The sequence below is a fragment of the Melanerpes formicivorus genome, unplaced genomic scaffold, assembly GCF_026170545.1.
Source record: "Melanerpes formicivorus ecotype bairdi unplaced genomic scaffold, bMelFor1.0.p_v2 SCAF_39, whole genome shotgun sequence".
Taxonomy (NCBI): domain Eukaryota; kingdom Metazoa; phylum Chordata; class Aves; order Piciformes; family Picidae; genus Melanerpes; species Melanerpes formicivorus.
In genome coordinates this window covers 4,144,844-4,166,586 of record NW_027142391.1, presented here as the reverse complement: position 1 = coordinate 4,166,586, position 21,743 = coordinate 4,144,844, and the positions used below count along the sequence as shown (strand labels likewise).

The 21,743-nt window shown below is 45.5% G+C and overlaps 1 protein-coding gene across 4 annotated transcripts in view; it reads left to right on the top strand.

Annotated features, from left to right (window-relative positions):
• RERE (arginine-glutamic acid dipeptide repeats) overlaps nucleotides 1-21,743 on the top strand; it is a 266,319-nt gene that overhangs the window by 153,680 nt on the left and 90,896 nt on the right. For all 4 annotated transcript variants that reach the window (XM_068158322.1, XM_068158320.1, XM_068158321.1 and 1 more), the window contains 3 exons: nucleotides 9,081-9,129; nucleotides 12,747-12,871; nucleotides 13,706-13,805. In XM_068158322.1, coding sequence (XP_068014423.1) covers nucleotides 9,081-9,129; nucleotides 12,747-12,871; nucleotides 13,706-13,805 — 274 coding nt within the window. The remainder of the gene's footprint in view (nucleotides 1-9,080; nucleotides 9,130-12,746; nucleotides 12,872-13,705; nucleotides 13,806-21,743) is intronic.

Sequence of the window (21,743 nt, the reverse complement as noted above, 5' to 3'; positions counted from 1 at the left end):
CAACCCCCACCTGTCTACAACCTCCCTTCAGGTAGTTGTAGACAGCAATAAGGTCTCCCCTGAGCCTCCTCTTCTCCAGGCTAAGCAACCCCAGCTCCCTCAGCCACTCCTCACAGGGCTGTGCTCCAGACCCCTCCCCAGCCTCATTGCCCTTCTCTGGACACCTTCAAGTCTCTCAATGTCCTTCTTAAACTGAGGAGCCCAGAACTGGACACAGGACTCAAGGTGTGGCCTGAGCAGTGCTGAGCACAGGGCAGGATGACTTCCCTGCTCCTGCTGGCCACACTGTTCCTGATGCAGGCCAGGATGCCATTGGCCTTCTTGGCCACCTGGGCACACTGCTGGCTCATGTTCATCCTACTATGGATCAGTACCCCCAGGTCCCTTTCTTCCTGGCTGATCATTTAGAGTAAATGTTGCTTCTAAATAAGTAACATTCTGGTTCTATTAGTCCCACCTGTAGACCAGATAAACTTCACATCATGCAAAGGTTTCTACTAATTCATTGGTTTTGAACTTGTGATTAAAATACCTGTGCCTTCCTTACTTGAAGGTAAACAGGTACTGGAAAGTGAGCATTAGAGAGGTGATCAGTGAAATCCACCAGCAGGCTATTACTCACACAGGTAATTATTATGTGAAGAGACTGCTTGTCTCCTTTGCACTAAGTACCCCATCTGGAGCACTGCATCCAGCTCTGGTGCCCCCAGCACAAGAAGGACATCAAACTGCTGGAGCAGGTCCAAAGGAGTTCAGGAAGATGATCAGAGTGATAGAAAACCTACCCTGTAGGGACAAGCTGAGAGAGTTGGGGCTGCTCAGCTGGGAGAGGAAAAGGCTCCATGGAGCCTTCCAGTACCTTAAAGGAGCTACAGGAGAGCTGGGGAAGGATTTTTTTCAAGGGCTTGTAGTGACCAGATGAGAGGGAATGGATTGAAGGTTGAGGAGGGTAGATGTAGACTGGAGATAAGGGTGAAGTTCTTCCCAGTGAGGCTGGTGAGACACTGGAACAGGTTGCTTAGGGAAGTTGTGGATATCTGCTCGTGGAGGTGTTCAGCACCAGGCTGGATGAGGCCTTGAGCAGCCTGGTCTAGAGGAAGGTGTCCCTGCCCTTGGCAGGGGGTTGAAACTAAATATCTGTAAGGTCCCTTCCAACCCAAAGCATTCTATGAATCTGTTAAACTCTCTTGGATTGGCTGTGTTATGATCACTTCCATCCTGCCTGTGGAGCAGGGAACAATACTCCTAAGGCCTGTCTGGGCTCTTTTCTCATAAACCTGATGAGAAGTAACATTGTCTTGAAAAAGCTTTCCCTGACTCCAGCTCCTGCAACTATTTCTTTCTCCAAACAGCAGAACACAAAAGAGTTCTCCACTTCCTTAAAGCTCTGGCTGCCATCAGTTAGCAGGTTGGAGCTTGTACTGAAGGTACCACTGTCAGTACATGTTTATTCATAACTGCTTTAGGTTGAGCAGTCACCCCAAGTCTGCCTGTAGAAGTTCATTTGCCTGAAATACAGGTTTGATTTTTCACTGGCAACACAAAATTGCTCTATTATTTTAGTTTATTGCTATCATCACAGCCTGTTGCAACAGGTTTTAAACAGGGCTTCATCCTCCTTGCCACTGGAGCAAGAATATTTTCTGAGCCCTAAGCTACTGCTGGAAAAGGGATTTCAAAATCTTGCTAGAAATGAAGTCTTTAAGGCACAAGTTCCAGCTGGACTCCCATGAAATGGGGTGGCTTGAAGTAAAAGTTTTGCTGTAGAAAACACTTAGCAACAGGTAATGTTCTTTAATCTGTTCATGATGTAGATCCCCATACAACGAGGACAAACCCATGTAACCAACTCACTGTAAGCAAGAATTGAGGTTGGGGTGGGGGGAAAGGAACCAATTCTGTCATTCTTAGGCAGCAGACTCACAAATGTGTGGTAGCTGTGGAGGGTTTTTTGGTTAAAGTTTGAGTGGCATGAACCTGATTGTGCCTTTTGGACTTTAAACCACGTAGCAGAAGGACATTGGATGCCTAAGAATGATCTTGGGTCTGATTGAGGATCTGTTTGGCTCAATATCCTGTTCCCCATCAGTGACTGTGAGCAGATGTTTGGGGAAAGTAAGGCCAGAGCTGTGATGTATGACAGAGCTGTGATGTATGACAGAGCTGTGATGTATGACAGAGGCTTATTATGTTTGTGGGCAGCTTATTCTTGCATCACCGTGGTGAAATCTCAACAGCTTCAGTGCTGCAGAGGAGCCAAATGGATGTGAAGTTCTGGTTTGTAGCTAACTCTTCGCAGACAGAGCCTTAGGTAGCTTCACATGAGGGAGGAGTATGGCAAGGGAAGTTCTGAGTGTGGCTTTGTGGATGCACAGAGTAAAATGAAGCTATGTCCTCCCAAATGGGTCTCTTATTTGTAATGCTAGGCCCTGATAAACAATTTTTTCTTAACCAGCTGAAGTTGAAGTCATTTTGTTCTCTCCTGTTTTGTCCCTCAAGATAGGAACAAAATGATCCTTGCCAGATGTTTTTAGAACTGCCTCTGAAGAGCCTTTTTTTTTAATCCTTGGGTACTGGATGATTTACATAGAAGGATTAAAAAAACCAAGGGCAAAACAAACAAAAAAACCTAACCATCCTTCTTGAGACTTTCTCTTTCCTAACTACTTGAGATTTACATTGGTTTTGTAGAAAACACAAATATCCAGGGGGTGTCTGACTGCATCACACTTCCCATTTATGTAACTCATTATCTTGTCTATCATAATAACTCCTCTTTGGCTACATCAGTGTTTGAAGTGTATGGTGGCAATTTATTCTGCCTATGATGCATATATCTGGCCTGGGTTTGGTTCTATTTAGTGAGCCACTGCTTGGTGGAACACTGGAACAGGTTGAACAGTGAGGTGGTTGAGGTTCCATCCCTGGATACACTGGAGATCAGACTTGCTGTGGCCCTGGGCAGCCTGATCTAGTTGGAGGTGTCCCTGCTGACTGCAGGGGGCTTGGACAAGATGACCTTTGAGGGTCCCTTCCAACCCAGTGCATTCTGTGAATCTGCATCTGTGAACCTCTTCTGGTCTCAGCTTAGATCCCTGTGTTGCCTCCTAAAAACTGCATTTCAGGGTGGTGAGAGCTACTTGGACCAAGAGTGCTTCTGGTTCTGTGGCTGCAACTTCTTTTGCACTCTTAAGTTTGTGTTGGTGATGTGCACTTGGTGCAGCAGGCAGTGGGTTTTAGCAAGTTGGTCTTGACAGTCCTTTTTGGAGAGCTCTGAAGAGAATCAGACTGAGAGGCAGTCTGTGGCTGAGCGATTTGGCCAGTTTAAAAACCATTTTCTGTTGACCCATCCCTCTAGTTTAGTTGTAGATCATCACAGTGTTCAGAGTCAGGAGTGACTGGGCCGAGAGCGGTTGGATGGGCAGCACACAATGCTGCCCTACCTGTGGTGTTTGGGTTGTGGTGTTCTGTTTTGGTGGTGGCTGTTAGGGGCTTTATTTTAACTTACTGATAGCATTAAGCTGTTTTCCTGTTTTGTGAGCTATTGCTGGCTGGTAGCAGGTGCTGCAGAAAGGCAGTGGAAGTGCAGTGTGTGGTGGAGAGCACCGAGCGCACGGTGACCACGGCAGAACAAAATGAAACCAAATCTATTGCTGGGTGAGATGAACTGATGAAGGGCACAGTGGGTTCAGTGTGAAACTGCAGCAGTGCCACCTCCCTCACCCCCTCTCTAAGGCATGGAAGTCAGTATATATATATATATATATAAAAAAACCCATGTTCAATTACTGCACAGCATGTTTCTTGCTGAACTTTGGTGGCAAAAAGGAAGACATGAAAGGAGCAGTGTCACAGTTTAAGATTCTACCTTGTACAGGTGATCCCTGACCTTGAAGGTCCACTTCATGTATACTGCCTGTGTACTTTCTTTCAGAAGCCTGGCTTCCCAGCAAAGATCCTCGCTAAATGTGCTGGGGAAAGAACTGACTTGGATGCATGTCAAGGGTAGGACAGTGCAGAGAAATGCTACACAGAAATCTCTTGAATGCCTTTTGCCATCACCTCCAAAGTCTGGAGAGTTTTGCTGCATGGCTCTGGTAATGCCATCATAGCTGTTGGTGTTGCAAGTCTCGAACCCGAGTTCTCCTCAAAGCTGACCTGGTCTCATTGCAGCTTAGATTGTCTGGTGGCAGTTTTTCTATTGCTGTGTTTCAGTCCTCCATGGCATTGCAGTGCTGCTTTATTCTCATGGACATGGGCTGCCAGCTGTGCCAGCTGTGGTGTAAGTGGAGTGAGTCTGGTGCGCACTATGGACAAGAAGGTGATAGAGAGGGTTAAAGCTGTTGCTCTGTTGGAAATCATGCAGCAACTGTTGTTGCCAGCCTTCCTTCCTCTGTCCTTTCTGAAGGAGATAAATTAAAGCTCTGCACCACCCTGTGCTGTCTCCTGTTCCTTTCTCATCCTCACCTCTGAACTGGTTCCTCTCAGCAGTGCTGCTTTTGGCCTTGAACCTCCAACCTCCCCTGTTGCTTTAGAATTGAGAGGACAAAGCTTTATTGAGCTGAACATCCTCTCTGTTCTCTCCGAGCTGTTTGCAACAAGGCTCTCTCAGATTAGAGGGTGCTTGTGTTGCCCTGCTCTGCTACAGAAGCTTCTTGCCTTTTTGATATTCAGTCACAGGCTTCCATCTCCTTTCTGACCAGCCCCTGTTTACTTTGCAGAATACAACGTTGTCATGGCAACAGGTTACTTCTCAAAGGGAACATCTTGTCATTATATTTAATCCACTGCAGCTGAAGAGGACTGAAATATTAAGTTGTTGTTGCTATGGATACTGCTTTGTTACATCAGTTTCTTTTGTGTCAGATTTCATATACAGTGTTGGGTCCCCTTTTTCCTTCCCCATAGAATAAACAGAGTGCCCTGCCATTATTATTGTAATTGCTCTCCACCAATATAATTTAGCTTAAAAATCTGCAGTGCATTTCAGTTTCCATAGCAAGAATTTTTCTTTCCATTTGTAAACCTCATTCCTGGGGACCTGGAAACAGTAAAAAAAAAACCCACCCTGATTTAACAGGTTGTGTGCCACTGCAGAGTGCTCAGCTTTGTGCCCTTTGGGAACACAGCGTGATGGAGTGCAGGCTGAAAGAGCTTCCTTCAGTCCAGTGTTTCCCTTTTGGGGCAGGGGAAGGAGTGAGTACAATCAGGAAGTTGCAAATGAGTGATGAAATGCACACAGAAGTATTCCTCTCCACACTTGATGTTCATGCATGGCCCCGCTGAGTTTCCCCAGCTCACTCCACAGGAAGAGCTGGCAGCAGAAGTCCCATCCAAAACTTTGCTTTTCATCTGTGCAATTGTTTACAGGATGCTCCAGCATCCTCTAGTCAGGCTTCATTCTGAAGTGCTTTATCTCATTCACTGTGATGCAGCCTAAGAACCTGGGAGTTGGAGGATATTAGGAGCGCTGTGTGGTTTGTGTTTTCCTATCTAAATAGGGAAGAGCTTCATTCTCTTTTTAAGCACAAAACCTCCTTGTGCTGCCTGGTGTGAGAGATTGTAGCTGGCAGAAAGAGCAGAGGCGTGTTTGGAGTTTGACTTGCACTGGCCAGCGGAGATGTGCATGGCTTCAAAATGACTTCTGGGAATAAAGGAAGAGCATCAGCACTTGCTGGTGTCAGCTTCTCCTTCCTTCTGCACAAGAGAAAATTCTGACACCTTGGAGCTGAAAGAAAAGGTGTCTTAGTATTTAATTTATAATTCTGTTGTAAAGAAAGCTGATTTTCTGCTTCAGTCACTTCTCTGCATAACCTGAAGAGAAGAGAACGGTGTCAGATCACGTCTTGCATCGGAGAGAAACGGTTTTGCATACTCTTTTCAGGAGGCTTTTGGCACTTATTTTAGAGCAGATCTGCTTACCAGCAAGGCAGCATTGTGCAGACATCGCAGCATAAGCCTGGGGATGACAAAACCTGTGTTTATTCCTGTCTGACAGGTTCTGCTGCCATGCTGTCTTGGCTGAGGTCCATTTAGATCCACTCCTGTATTTGCCTGCTTATGCACCAATGAGTAACGTTTCAGAGTGGTCATAAAGTGAAGTTTAACTTCTTAGATGTATCACAGTATAACTTAGGTTGGAAGAGACCTCGGGGATCATTGAGTCCAACCTATCAACACAGACCCCATGACTAGACCATGGCACCAAGTGCCACATCCAATCCCCTCTTGAACGCCTCCAGGGACGGTGACTCCACCACCTCCCTGGGCAGCACATTCCAGTGACGAATGACTCGCTCGGTGAAGAACTTTCTCCTCACCTCGAGTCTAAACCTCCCCTGGTGCAGCTTGAGACTGTGTCCTCTTGTTCTGGTTCTGGTTGCCTGGGAGAAGAGACCAACCCCTTCCTGGCTACAACCACCTTTCAGGTAGTTGTAGAGGGCAATGAGATCACCCCTGAGCCTCCTCTTCTCCAGGCTAAGCAACCCCAGCTCCCTTAGCCTCTTCTCACAGGGCTGTGCTCAAGGCCTCTCCCCAGCCTTGTTGCCCTTCTCTGGACACCTTCAAGTGTTTTGATGTCCTTCTTAAACTGAGGGGCCCGGAACTGGACACAGTACTCAGTATGTGCAGTATAGTTTGCAATTTGAAGGTGAAAATGTTCATGAATGTATCCAAATTATTTGTGTCAAAAACCCTTCCAGTAACTGTTTGCTTGGAATGGTGTTTAATGGTTTGGACTATCCCCTCAGAGCTGGCACTTCACGGTCATGAGCTTCAGTTTCTGAAGTTCAAAGGAAACTCTCAGTCACTGCTTTTGATCACTGAAATCTTGCAGAGTGGGAGCTGACTTGTCAAATGATGTCATTGCTCCTACAGCAGCAAAATTGCAAGGTGAAGTCAGGCTTGCTGTTTGCAAATGAGCGATAGGGATCTGCTCAGTTTGTGTTTGCTCTTCTGCCTGTGCGGTGAGGCTGACTTCAATGTCTTGCAGTTACTGAAGGGTTCAATTCAAAAGTTTGTCTTGAAACATCTCAGATTTTTGTCATCCTTCATAGCTGCAGATTATAGATGAAAGATGTCAGCTTAAACAAGCACAACTTACAGGAAAAGAAGAATGTTTGCCTTAAGGATATTGCATTCCTTGCATTCGCTTGTGGTGTTTAATACTGTTGCAGAGGAGATTTGGAGGATCTTTCAGGTTTTTCAGTCTTGATCCCAAACAGCAATGTTCAGGCACAAGTGCCTTGATAGGATCTGGAGTTCTGGCTCTTGAGAGGAGCTGGATGTGTGAGATTCCAGCAGAGACCTCATCAATTCAACTGCAGCCCCTGAGAAATTAGTTCCCAGTCAGTAGTCTTGGTCCTGTGCCTTCTTGTTGCTTATCCTCTGATACGTTTAATAAAGAAAAAGGGCACCTTTCAGTGATAAAGTTTGATTTGCTCTGTTAGTTGATGCAAAATGTAGGAAGAGCAATAAATCCTGTCATGTCAAATGTTGTTGTTCTGGTTTATCTTGGCACAGCTTGAACTTGCCGTGTTGCCAGGGTGATTCTGCTGCAACATGAAAACAGAGTTTTGTTCTCCTGCCATAGAATGCGATGTACCAGTAGCTCCAGCACATGGTGTGAGCAGCACAGAGCTCTTCAGAGCACATTCTCACTGCATGGAGGACAGTTCATTTGGAACTTGAAGCTTTTTATGTAAATAGTGGAAAAACCTGAGGGCCCAATGCCTTGTGTAGAAGGGAAGCCCTTTCTGTACAGGCTGCATTAAATGCACTTACACAGATGTTACAGGGTGTACTTTTCATGCAGTCATAGAATGACTGGAGTTGGAAGGGACCCTGAGGATCATCTAGTTCCAAAACCCCTTGCCATGGGCAGGGACAGCTCCTACCAGACCAGACTTCTATTGCTCTTTGGATTTTGGGTGCTTCTGTCCTGCACTTCTGTTCCCACCTGATGTGATTTTAGCAGACAGCTTAGCAGCAGCAATAATAACTTCAGCTTCTTAAAACAGGAGCTGCCTCATTTTGCACGTGAGACCCTGAGTAACTTCAATGTTTTTCCACGAACTCTGCCTGGAACAGGAGCAGGGACTGTTGCCAATTCCAGTAATGCACAGCTCTGTTTGTTAAAGATTAATACTCCAAGCTAGTTTCTCTTTCAAAATGAAAATGACCACCAGGACCTTCCTAAGGAATGTGACATTTCCTGGGTATTCAGCTGTAGCAGAGGGCTTGATGCATTGTCTGCATTGGTTCAGTTTTGCTGATGAACTATTCAGGTTTAGTGTTGAAGTGAGCAGTAGAAGGAACATGGTACTGAAGTCAGATGCTCGTTGGCAGGTTGTTCTTTGCATAGCAGGCACTGGAGAAAGCACAGAGCAGTCAGAGCTGTCGAGAACTGCATGGGCTCTTAAAGAGGGACTGTTGGCAGAGACCTGCAGCGACTGGACAAGGGGCAATGATTTGAAGTTAGAGCAGAGCACATTTAGTTTGGATGTGAGGAACGAGTTCTGCCCCATGAGGGTGGTGGAACACTGCAACAGACTGCCCAGGGAGGTGGTTGAGGTCCCATGCCTGGAGGCTTGTTAAGGCTCTCTGAGCAACCTGATCTAGTGGAGGATGTCCCTGCTGCCTGCAGGGTGGTTGGACTGGATGACCTTTGAGGTCCCTTCTGACCCAACCATTCTGTGATTCCATGATTACAAGTCAGTGCTACTTCTGCAGCGCACAAAATGTGACCTTCAGGAAGGAAGTCAGTGTGTGTCCCAGTGCCAGCTGCCCAGAGCCTTCTTGCCACTGTGGGGACAGCTCGCCCTGATTCTTTTCTTGACCTAGCTGCCTGCTTGATGTGCCAGACTTGCCCTGTTGGTTGTTGCCATTTGTTGTTGCCATTTGCAGTGCAGCCTGCAGTACACCTGAGCGCAGCCTTTCGTGGTTTCTTCATGTCTTACTGTACTTCATTCCATTTGCATTGCAAATGCAGTGATGGAACCTGATCCTAACTGATATGAATTGTAATTCTTTCTCATTACTCTTTGTTTTTTGTTTTTGTTTTTTCTTCCTTTATATATTAGGAGGCTAAACAGTACCCAAGGTGAAATCAGAGTTGGACCCAGCCATCAGGTAAGGGATTTTGTTCATGTTCCAATATCCAGAGGGCATGCTTTTGCCACTTCAGCTGTTCAGAGGCCGCTGCTTTCAAGCTGTCTGCATTCAGATGCTGTAGTTCTGGGTGATTATTGAAGTATCCCTTTTGTATCCCTTGAAGTATCCACAGTCTACAGAAGTCATGCTCTAATTACAGGATCTTATTTGTATTTCCCAGGCAGGTTTTTATGCAGGCTTTCTTTTCTCTTTTTGATGCTGTAGAGAGGGTAGGTTTTGATTTTTAGAGATAGGGAGACCTCAGTTGTATTGTTTGCTTGACTGAGAGCAGCAATTAAGTTGTTTGGGTTATTAAAATAGGAGGTGAGGAAGCACACTGAATGGCTTCAAACACTGGGGAGCAGAATAAGGTTAAGACTCTAGATGCTAGTTAGCTCATTCTAATTCGAGGGGAATCCTTCATAAGCATTGCAAAGAATCTATTCTGAAGAGCATTAAGCACAATTTGCTCTGGGTTATAAGGCCACTTCTGTCATGAGGAACTGAGTCCTCTCCTTTACCTTGGGAGCTGACTTTGTGCTGCCCAAGAGCTGCATTTTTTCCAGCCAGGTGATGAATCACAGAAAGCTTTTGGCTGGAAGGGACCTCTGAAGGCCATCTGAGCAGGGACATCTTCAACTAGATTTGGTTGCTCAAAGCCTCAACTAGCCTGACCCAGAATGTTTCCAAGGGTGGGGCATCTGAAGGACAGACTGAAGGAGTTGAGGCTGTTCAGTCTGGAGAAGAGAAGACTGAGGTGACCTCATTGTCGCCTTCCAGTATCTGAAGGGGGCTACAAGAAGGCTGGGGAGGGACTGCTCAGGATCTCAGGTAGTGATAGGACTAGGAGGAATGGAATGAAGCTGGAGGTGGGGAGATTCAGGCTGGAGGGGAGGAGGAAGTGAGAAGTCACCATGAGAGTGGTGAAGCCCTGGAATGGGTTGTCCAGGGAGGTGGTTGGGGCCCCAGCCCTGGAGGTGTTTAAGCCCAGGCTGGATGAGGCTCTGGCCAGGCTGATCTAGCGTGAGTTGTCCCTGCCCATGGCAGGGGGGTTGGAACTGGCTGATCCTTGTGGTCCCTTCCAACCCTGACTGATACTATGATACTATGATCTACCACCTCTCTGGGCAATCTGATGAAGATTGAGTGAAGATGGGATGTCTGATGCCATATTTGATACACATTTTTCAATGTATATTTAAGGTCCCAGGTGAAGGATGGAGCCTGAAGGTTCTGCAGCTGTGAAGTTACATTTAGCAAGGCTCTTGTGTCCCAAGCTTTCATGGAATTGCTTAGGCTGGAAAAGTCCTTCAGATTAGGTCCAAAAATGAATTTTCCTTCAGACTCTTTTAAAAATACTACTTTAAAGTAAACATTTATGGATCCTATGTAACATTCCTGAGGGTATTCTGCAGTTAGAGAAAGGAAAAAAGAATCCTTGGCAATTAAACCTGTAGTCTTCTTTCCACCAGGCATAATGAGAGGACTCTAAATGATACCTTCCAAACAACTTTCATCTCAAATTGCCATCTAATATTTTGGCAGGGATTAGTCACCTGGGCTGTAAGGTGTAATTACCAGGTGCATTTATGGATGGGGATAACAAAACAAGTAGGGAGAAGGTCCAAGAGCTTAGAACACTGTTCATTTCTGCTTGGCTAACATTTTAAACTTCCATTGTTCTTCCACTCATTTGCTGAGCATCTCAGTTGCTGGCAAATGTCATGGCAAAGAGGATGTTCCCTCATCCTGTTAATTAGTGTAAGGTATAATCTTAAGATGCACAAATGGTTGATTGTTGGCCACCATAGGAAGTCAGATTGGAGGTGATAGTTGCTGCTTCCTCTTCTGTAGCCTGACTCATTTTGTGGCAAGTGTAAAATGAATCTGCACTACGCACTGGGCTTGACTCTAGGAAAGGGCAGACCTTGCTCCACTCACCTCACTGAGAATGAAGTATGCAGGACAGAGTCCAGAAACAACCCTGGGATCCCAGCAGTGGTTTCTGATTAGTATCTGTTGCCTTCACTGTCCTAGAATTGTGAATGTGCAGATTCATAGAATGATTTCAGTTGGAAGGGACCTTGAAGATCATCTAGATCCAACTCCTCTGCCACAGGCAGGGACGCCTTCCACTAGCCCTGGTTGCTCAACACCTCATCCAACCTGGCCTTGAACACTTCCAGGGAGGGGGCATCCACAACCTCCTTGGGCAGCCTGTTCCAGTGTCTCACTATCCTCACTTTAAAGAATTTCTTTCTAATCTCCAGTCTAAACCTACCCTTCTCAAGCTTCAATCCATGCTGGAGATGCTGAGGGACTGTTGGGGTTTTTTGACACTTAGTGTACAGATCCCTCCAGCTCCTGTTTGTATCACGATCGCAAGGAGGGACACAAGAGGAGACAACTGCTTCGTAGAACTGCAGTTGTCCTCAACATTTACATGTGTAGGAGGAGGAAGGAGAGACTCTGCTAAATGTTCTCTTCTGAAGACTTTTGCCTAACAAATTCATGACCAGAAGGAAGTTGCTCCTAGGAGTAGCTCTAGTCATTAAGCATGTTCCTAGGCTACGTGAGGATGAGCGCTAATAGCGAAGGTGCCCTGGTTGCTGGAACACATGGCTCTCAGAGAAATCTCATCGTGGTATAATGCTGGCTTAGCCTTTTCCAGAAGAGAAGTTCAATGACATACCCATTTTCCCAGGCAAGGAGTAAAATAAAGTACAGATTAAAGAGCGGAACATGAAAGCCATCTGAACCTGTGACTTGTAATTACTGGGTATGTCTGAATGTTGCCTCTCAAATATGTTTAGCTTGTAAGTATGGGAGGTAATTACAGGGCTTAAAAGCTGTTTCTGAAGAGGCTCTCAGCTATCTCATCCCATTGCAGCAGATGACTAAAGATGCTAATTGGGTCTCTGGATACAGTGTGATACTTGTTTAGTGGCAGAGTTCATTTCACCCAGCTAGCTCACTTTCAGGAAGTGTCTTTTTTTCTCTTTCTAGCTCTAATGATTTACTGAGGACTTGGTTTAAAGCTTGTGTGGGGTGTTTTGCTGATCCAAAATGGTACACACATGGTAGCCACCTTCTTGCCTTCTTTTGTATCAGTGTGTTACAGGAGTTATGTTTTGCCCTGGCTGGAAGGAGCTGGAACAGCAAACTGTTAACAAACAAAAGCTGTTTCTTTGAGGGTGAATTGTCCAACGGTGTTTGTCTTCTGTACAACAGAGGACTACAGAATAGTCAAGCAGTAATATTTCTACAGCCATGCTTGCATTTGGTCTGTGTACAGTGGGACTTCACTAGTGGTAGACTAAGAGGTGGTGTTAACACAGCAGAAATGTCAGCAGAGGAGCTGCCCTTGTAAAAGGAGGAGTGCTGGATCCAGTGAATAGATTGGTGACCCTGGTGACCCTGTTCCCTTAAACTTCTGAAACTTGGATCAAATAGTTTCACCACCTGTTGTCTGAATAGCTTCCCTCTATGAGGTCATGATCCAAAGAATTTCCAAACTTCTTCAGTAGAGCCCTTGTGCATCCTCCTGACATTGATAACAGCTGTAATGTCTGTATGAACTCTCCCATTTTTTCCAGGCTAAGCTTCCTGATCTGCAGCCGTTTCCTTCCCCAGATGGTGACACAGTGACACAGCATGAAGAACTTGTGTGGATGCCAGGAGTCAATGACTGTGACTTACTTATGTACCTTAGGGCAGCAAGGTAATTTCAGCCAAGATACCACCCCTGTCTTTTGAGTGCTGGAGTGGAGGTGCTGGCTGCCACGTGTGCCATGCTCACTCCTTTCTCTTCTGCTTTGGAGTAGCATGGATGTCAATCAGATAAGCTGCAACCTTTAGTTCAAGATAAGAATGCTCTGATTTGCTATTAGGCCAGCACAGAATCTCTCCATTGACTGTGGCTTTTAGACTTAAAATGCCAAGCCAGCAGCACGTACTGCCATGGTAGAAAGAGAGTTGGAGGTGTAACCTGTAGCAGGGGAAGTGACAGCTCTGAGTGGAGCAGCCACGATAGTGCAGGATTCCTTCAGAGACTGCTTTGCTAATGAGCTTTAGCTTGTGTTTTCTCCAGATCTCTGGGGTGCCAGATAGGTTCATCAGATACACTAGAGTATGAGCAAATTACTTGTAGTTTGCAAGAATTCAGAGGTGTGGGGAATAAGCAGTTTATAAGCTGTTTTCTTAGAGTGAAACGAACAAGAGGTCTGCTGTCTCTGCTGAGACTCTGGCCTCATGTATGGAGGTTACATCTTCCATAATCCTGACCAGGCTTTGGTGCTCCTGCAGTGCAGGTTTTTAATTGATGAAATCCACTTAGATTGGATTTTAATTTCCAATGGATTATTGTCCATATGCTGAGGTGTCTCAGGTTTGCACCACGAGCATTTGTGGTGCCTTGTTTTACTGCTTCCCACAGTATCCCAAGGCCCTGTAGTTGGTCATGTGAGGTGTAAATACACTGTTTGTATGTTGCATGGTGTGCATCAAAAAGCAGCTGAAGAATTTAAACTTTTTTCCCCCCCCTCAAACTGTGAAGGAGCATGGCAGCTTTTGCAGGCATGTGTGATGGAGGATCCACAGAAGATGGTTGTGTTGCAGCCTCCCGTGACGACACCACACTTAATGCTCTCAATACAGTAAGTATGGAGGATTACTGGCTGGCAGGGCAGTCTTCCCATTTATTTCTGGATTCCTTAAAGCATATAGTGCATCATGTATTTAGGAGGTAAAACAGATTGGGGGATCACTATATGAGTACGATAGGAGCCTAGGATATCATAACTTCCTTCCAAGTATCACCTAGGCCTCGGAAATGTAACCTACAGAACCTCAGTGACCATCGTCTGGGCGGAGTGTCTAAAAGATGATCTAATGAATGTTCTGCATGGGAAGATGCTCAGGTCAAGTACACCAGCTGGAATGGGTACTTACTCAGCTGGCACCTGACCTGGCTGTTGGTCCTTTCATTCAGTCTAGTGAGTTTCCAGCTGTAGGAAATCAGTGGTTATTTCCTAGAAGGAAGATTCAGCGCTCAGCAGATGTTCAGTGCCATGTATGTGGTCATGGCTGACTGCAAATTGTCCCTCTTATGATCCAGTTTTCCTTAGCATTTATATTTGGGTGCACATATATCCTGTGGTCTCTTGTACAAGCATCCTGTGTGTAAACAGAGCATCACTGAGTGGTTGTACAGATGGGAGTGTGTTGAGGTGCTCCCAGTGTCACAACTGACTGCTCTGGGGAGAGTGGGGAGCACTCCCACCAGTGACTCATGACTCAGGTGTTGTTTTAAGATCAAGCTGAAGAAACTTGTCTGTCATTGTGTGCTTTTGGGAACATAGTGAAATCCATAGCTGGCTGTTCCCCTGGAGCTCTGTCTGCAGCTTTTGGAGGATTGTGGTTGTAGTGAGTCAAAGCTGCCTTTTGTTGTCTCTTCATTGCTTCCTTCCTGCAATACACTAAAAGGATTTAGTATAGCTGGTCATACATTAGTCTGAAGAAACACACAGACAGATGTGCTGACTCTACCAATAAACACTATTGATTCTTCCTTTTTTGTGTGTCACCTTTTATCCATAAAACACATCTTGGAGGTATGAACAGTTGAGTTCTGTCCTGTTATTTCCTGGTTATTGGCTACATTCTAATCCCATCTGAACGCTGTGGAAGGGACAGGATGTACCCTTTACTGAATGAGTTACTAGCTAAATCTGTGTTAGGGGCAATGTGCAGACTCAAGGACAGCTGGTAAGGCTGGAAGCTGGGAGCAGCTTCAGTTGAGCATGTGGTGGTTTGTGAAGCTGCCAAGGAGGGGATGCAGTGTGTAGCTTCAAATTTAATTGTCAGAGACCTTTCCTCAAGATCTTAAACTTCTAAGCATTCTCTGCCTCAGTGCCCAGCACTGTAACCATCTCCAGCAACTCAGCCATTCTTTGCTGACAGTGCTTGAGGCTCAGGTAATTTGTTTTCACTCAGTAAAAATGAAACTGCTGATGATGCCAACAAAAAACAACTCCAGATATTGTACTCCTGCAAATTGGCTGAAGTGTCACCTAATGACCACGGTGCTATATCTGCCTCTGCTCACTGTGCTTCAACTATGTACACTTGCGGAGTTTTTAACCCTGTGCTGGGCTGCATCCAGAGGATTGTGACCAGCAGGGCAAGAGAGGGGATCCTGCCTGTTTACTCTGCTCTTGTGAGACCTCACCTCCAATACTGCGTCCAGGTCTGGTGTCGTAAGAAGGACACAGAGCTGTTGGAGCAGCTCCAGAGGAGGGCTGCAAAGGTGATCCAAGGGCTGAGGGAGAATAGACTGAATCTTAGGAAGCTCTTTCCAGTGAGGGTGGTGAGACTCTGGAACTGATTGCCCAGCGAGGCTGTGGATGGCCAGGTGGGATGAGGCCTTGAGCAGCTGAGTCTAGCTGAGAGATGTCCCTGGCATGGAGGGGAGGTTACAGTATCACAGTATAACTAAGGTTGCAAGAGACCTCGAGGATCATAGAGTCCAACATATAAACACAGACCCCATGACTAGACCATGGCACCAAGTGCCACATCCAATCTCCTCTTGAACACCTCCAGGGATGGTGACTCCACTACCTCCCTGGGCAACACATCCCCATGACAACGACTTGCTCGGTGAAGAACTTTCTCCTCACCTCCAGTCTAAACCTCCCCTGGCACAGCTTGAGACTGTGTCCCCTTGTTCTGGTGCTGGTTGCCTGGGAGAAGAGACCAACCCCTTCCTGGCTACAACCACCTTTCAGGTAGTTGTAGAGGGCAATGAGGTCTCCCCTGAGCCTTCTCTGGTTGGAGTAGATGATCTCTAAGGTCCCTTCCAGCCTGAGCCAGTCTATGAATCACATGAAATATGCTTAACTGTTTGTTTGTTTGTTTTCACTGTCAGTAAAGCATCTCATTACAGGAAGCTTTTAAATGCTTGAGAATGTTGACAGGAAACTCAGTCTCTGTAAGTTGTAGAACTGGTTTCTAACTGGTCAAGTCCATGGTTAGATGTGCATGACTTCATTTCCACTAGAGTAAAAACACTTTTGTTCTTAACCTGAGCAATGGGCCTTGGCTAGGATTAGCTTTCCAAACCTACTTGCATTGGTTTCTTGTTTTATTTCTGCTTCTATTTGAGTGCATCCGTTTTTGTCATCTTGCCTGCCACAGACAGGCTCAAAATAGACTAAAGATGTAAAATATGCCCCTGTAATCCTTACTAAGTAAACAGCAAGAGAGCTTGCTTGCTTAATGTGTAAAACTGTTTAAATCCAGTCTGTGCACTCACATGTGGAGCCATCTGAAAGCCAAGATCATATTCTGTACCCAGGATAAGTGCTTGCTTGTTGTTCTCACTTCTACATCTACAACGTCAAGTGTTACTCCTCGGTGCTTCACAGCACTCTTCAGAACTGAGGTGAACCACAGAATAGTTTAGGTTGGAAGGGACCTCCGAAGGTCACCTAGTCCAACCCTGCTGCGGTGGGAAGGGACATGTGTGAGTTTCCATCCTTTGGTTCCTTTCCCAAAGGCAGCTGCTGTGTGTGTGTTTGTACTGACTTGCAGTTCAGTCTGTATTGCACATCCTCTTCTGTTGCTTACCTAGTTTACATTTTGTTTCCTTCCTCTCTCTTGGGATGGATGCCATCTGATTCTGGCGGCTTACCACTCCTAGCTTTGTAAGTTATTCCTTACATAAGAGTTCTTGGAATTGGACTTTGTTTTTCTCTCTCATCTGTAATAGACTAAAGCAGACAATTCACTGCTTCACCATCTACTGTAATTACCCTTTTTAATCCCTTGGGAGCCTAAGTAGCCTGTTGTTGCACTTGTAGGTTTCTTGCTTAGTCCCCACATACTTTGCTTCTGTTCTGATTCCTTTCTCTGTGGCTTTCCAGTGCATATTGATTTTGAAAATCACTGCTGAGTCATTTTTCTGACTGGGAGAAAGTGTCACACTCCCCAGCTAAAAGCACTGTACAAACCCATGGTTTATCTTCTTTATCTTGTTTGTCTGTGTGCAGTGCTTTTAATTGCTGTTGTCATGCCTTCCTCTTCCCCTTGATATGACATCATAGGGCTTTATCCTGAAGTCTTCTTGGAATCATCTCATCATTCTCAGCTTTGAAGTTTCTCCTTTGTAGGGATTGTGGTGCTCATCCTCTGCTCTTCTCCAGGCTGGGGTTTTCAACCCTTTATTGACACAGTGGAGTTCTCATTAAATATTTGGCCTGACCAGGGACTGTCCTACTTCCAAGACAAGAAAAGAGTCTGCAAGCTTTGGCCTTGGTGACTATTGAAAGGTCCTAAGGCTACTGAAATGTTGGATTTTATTCATCCTTCCAAAGTCTGTTCTGGGCAGTGATACTGTTCATCACAATTTCTAGTGACCTGTGAAGATGCTTTCCTTGTTCACTTGGAGTTTTCCCAGAGAAGTGGAGGGGGTGGGGGGGTTATGAGCAATGGTTCTGTCAGGTGGGACATGTGAAGAAACTTTTATTTCAGAGAGCCTGCTTCTTTGCCTGACACAAGTTGAGAGAGCTGCTTTGCTGTCCTGACAAAATGATGGCCTCTTTATCTTTCTGCTCGCCATTTAAAATGCACCAGACTTACCTGATAAATAATTTGTGAGGGCTTTACCCTGCACTGAGTTGTGTTTTTGTTTCAAAATGATCATGCACGACCTGGAAGATGGATGTAAAAAAAATTGGTGTGCTGTGATTTCTTATTATGGAGATGCAATAAACTTCTGAGCAGCACTTCATATAAATCAGCCTTGACAAGCTCCTTTTGCTAGTGTTTTATTTATGTAATAACAGATGCTGCAGCCCCTAGAATGATTTATTGTTAATTACAGCAGATAGAAATGAAGATCATGGAAGGCACAGTGCAACACACACACACACACATATATATCTATCTCAGTTTGTGGAAATGATTATTCATGTAATGTTCCAGGTACATTTCAGGTCCTGTTCCTTTGTCTGGCTATTGGGATTTGATGCCCCATTTGTCATTGTAACCCTCAGGAAGGGAATAAAGTTTCCATTTAGAGGTGATTGCCCTCCTGATGAGTGCTGGCATCACACTGAGAGGTATGGAGGAGGACTTGCTAATTCTGCAAGCCTTTCACCAGGAGAGCTTGAGATGGAGATGATCTCTTTTGTTACCAGATCATAAACCAAGCAGCTGAATTTGGCTGACTTTTTAGAACTAGCTGGGGTTTGTGCTTTGTTGAAATATTCATGAGCAGGGGTAGTTGGATTCATTAGACCTTAAAATCTTAGTGATGTAAAACACAAATATGCATATTCAGGGCACTTTTGTTTTTCCACTTTCATAATCGAGCTGTAATCTGTGAAGCCATTTCCATGTCACCAACTGGTAAGGGGAGATGGAAACAATTGGTTTATAGCTACCAAGTTCCTCCTGTCTTCTGATCTGGAGAACCACCCTGCTTTGAGGCAGGAGTCTCCCTCAGAATCATAGAATCAGTCAGGGTTGGAAGGGACCACAAGGATCATCTAGTTCCAACCCCCCTGCCATGGGCAGGGACACCCCACACTAGATTAGGCTGCCCAGAGCCTCATCCAGCCTGGTCTTAAACACCTCCAGGGACAGGGCCCCAACCACCTCCCTGGACAACCCATTCCAGGGTTTCACCACTCTCATGGTGAAGAACTTCCTGGACAACCCATTCCAGGGCTTCACCACTCTCACAGTGAAGAACTTCCTCCCCACATCCAGTCTGGAGTGAGAAAGGAAATGGAAATGCTGATTTGAGTTACTCCCAAGCCTTGTCTTGAGTCACTGTGGACACCATTATTGCATTCTGAGAGCCAGCCCTGGTTGATGTGAAGGTTTTATAATTAATACTCCCTAGCAATGCACTTTTTAGAGTGCTCTTGGGCATTGAGTGTGGGCAAGACTCATGTTTTAATGATCAGAATACCATCAGAAAGGCCCTCAAAATACTATATTTACAAGATACCTGTGGAGATCCTCCAGTTCAAAATAATAAATCATGCAGGTGAGACCAGGACTTAATCAGCCAGTTGTGGACTGTTGGGGTTTGGGGTTTTCTTTTTTTGTGTGTGTGTCTTTTTTAAGCTAAATGAAATTCAGAAATCAATCAAAAAAGCCTTAGACTTTGTTCCCTTCCCAGGTCAGACTAATTTAATTAGTTCAGAGAGTTCAGAAATGGCTGGCAAATAGGTTGGGGGAAAAAAAGTATGCTCAGAAAGTTCATCCTGCAGTGTGATAGAAAGCTGGTGCTCTAGATCTGGCAGTCCATGGAAAGATGGTGACTGTTGAGCCATAAGCATCGTTGTTGGCTGTGGAGTAAGAGTTGGGGTAGATCTTGGTGTGGTCTGATCCCCTCCCTCTGTCCTCCAGAGATCTGATACCTAGTGTCAGATCTGGTTTAGGATCCTTGTGCTCCATACTAATAGAACCAGAGGGCAGATGCAGACTGGAGATGAGGAAGAAATTCTTTCCAGTGAGGGTGGTGAGACACTGGAACAGGTTGCCCAAGGTGGCCGTGGATGCCCCCTCCCTGAAGGTGTTCAAGGCCAGCTTGGATGAGGCCTTGAGCAACCTGGGCTAGTGTGAGGTGTTGAAACTGGATGAGCTTTAAGGTCCCTTCCAACCACAACCATTCTGTGAGAGTATCAGTTGCATCAAACAGCAGAAAAGAAACTGGAAATGGCCATGTGCAAGCTCACTGCCGAAGGCTGAGTCTCAAGGGGATGTTTTTGGTGGGCAAACGGACGAGCCAGCCGCTCCGTGCTCATGGGGTAGGAAAATACCACTGCTGCAGCTTGCATGCTGCTACATGGAGGCAAGACACACCATCATATGCTAATACTGCATAAATCTCTCTTTGCTGAGAGCATTGTTCTGACTTCTCCTAACACACCAGGACATGGGAACGTGTCATTATGAGTGACAAACATGACAGTGTAATATCAGTTCAAGGAAATTCAGTTCGAAGTAAGATGTCACCCAGACAAATTACCCCCTGTTTTAACTTGCCCTTAGACCAGATTTTCTTGTTCATTAACTACAGACAAGGTTGCAAGCATAAAAGATTATTTAAATACATGTTAGCATTTCTTCTTATTACTGGTTTTCCTTTTGGATGAATCAGCTCCTCTCATGGTTCAAATGAGGTAGCGTAGCACTTCAGGGGCCATCACTCTCTGCCTGGGCTTGCTGGAAAATGAAGCCACTGCTAGTGCATGAGACAATTTTGCCACTTTGAATTTTCATTCATCCTTATCCTTGCTCTTAGGGGAGAAACTTCAGCACTTTATTTGTGAGATGAGTCAGGAAATCTTTCTAGGGTAACTGTCAGAACAGGCAGATATAAAGGGCCAAAAATGACTGCCATGGGTACTTGTGAAAATGTTTGGGACTATAAATACTCCTTCCAAAAAAAAAAAAGGAAAACAAAACCAACCCAACCCCAAACTGTTGCAAGTCTGGCAGGTATTGGAGGGGTTCTTGCCCTGGGTGCTGGGGGAGCACTGGCCATATCTGCAGTGGTGACCCACGGGCCAGCTGGCACCCTTGGCTCCCTCTGCTGTTCTGTTCTTCCAGCTGTTCAGCAGAGCCCCAGCAGTACCAGTGTGAGAGAAGTGGCTGTAACACAAAACATCTGGCTTTTTAATCTCCATCATTAACATCTTGGAGCACTTTGGAGCAATTAGAGTTATTGAGAAGCTTAAAATAGAGTAGAACTAGGAGGAGGAGAGGGAAGTTGCTGCTTTCCCCTGCCAAAGCAGTGGGGATTCATTTCTATGCTTCCAAGCTGTCAGATACCACAAATCAGGTATTTAAAACCCCCAAACTGGTAGCCATTTCCTTCTGAAGCAGCTTACTGATTCTTGTCACCACCTGTGTTAGTTTCAAAGTCTGTGGCAATCAACCTGTGTCAATCAGTTCAAGATCAAAACTTCCCAGTGGGCTGTGGCAGCATGTGGGCAGAACAGGATTGCTGGGCAGAGCCTTTTTGTTGGACAGTTGAGGTTCTTGGCTGCTTAAAGGTTCCATTGTCCTTGGGCACCAGAGGGAGCTCAGCAAAGTTGTTTTGTTGTCTGTGGGCAGTGTAATTTCCCCCTCCCTCCCCTCTGATATGGATTGTTTAGTGTGTTGCAGCAGGTGGGAGGAGGTAGGATTTCAGAGAGGAGTGGGCAAGGAAATTCCTGGAATTAAAGGGCATGTGGAGCTTAGTGTGTTGTCAGCTATGAGACATGGTTGACAATCAGATCTCTTTTTGGAGGGTGAGCACTTTAAGGAATGCTGCAGATGTGAAAAATAGATTTTGCTGTTTCACTTAATGAGATGTATTTGCCATGGAGCATATGCCATTTGATAGTAGGGCAAGATGTTCATACCTGTAAAGAGGATCTGCAGCAAACAGAGATTTGTCAGCTCTGCTACCGAAAGAAGTGGCCTGAATTACATTTGGTATTAAATTGGGTGCTTGAATTAGCATAATTACAGCAAAAGACCTAGCTACCTAGCCACATGGCAGTAATTCTTGTTCTGCTTTTTGTCTCATC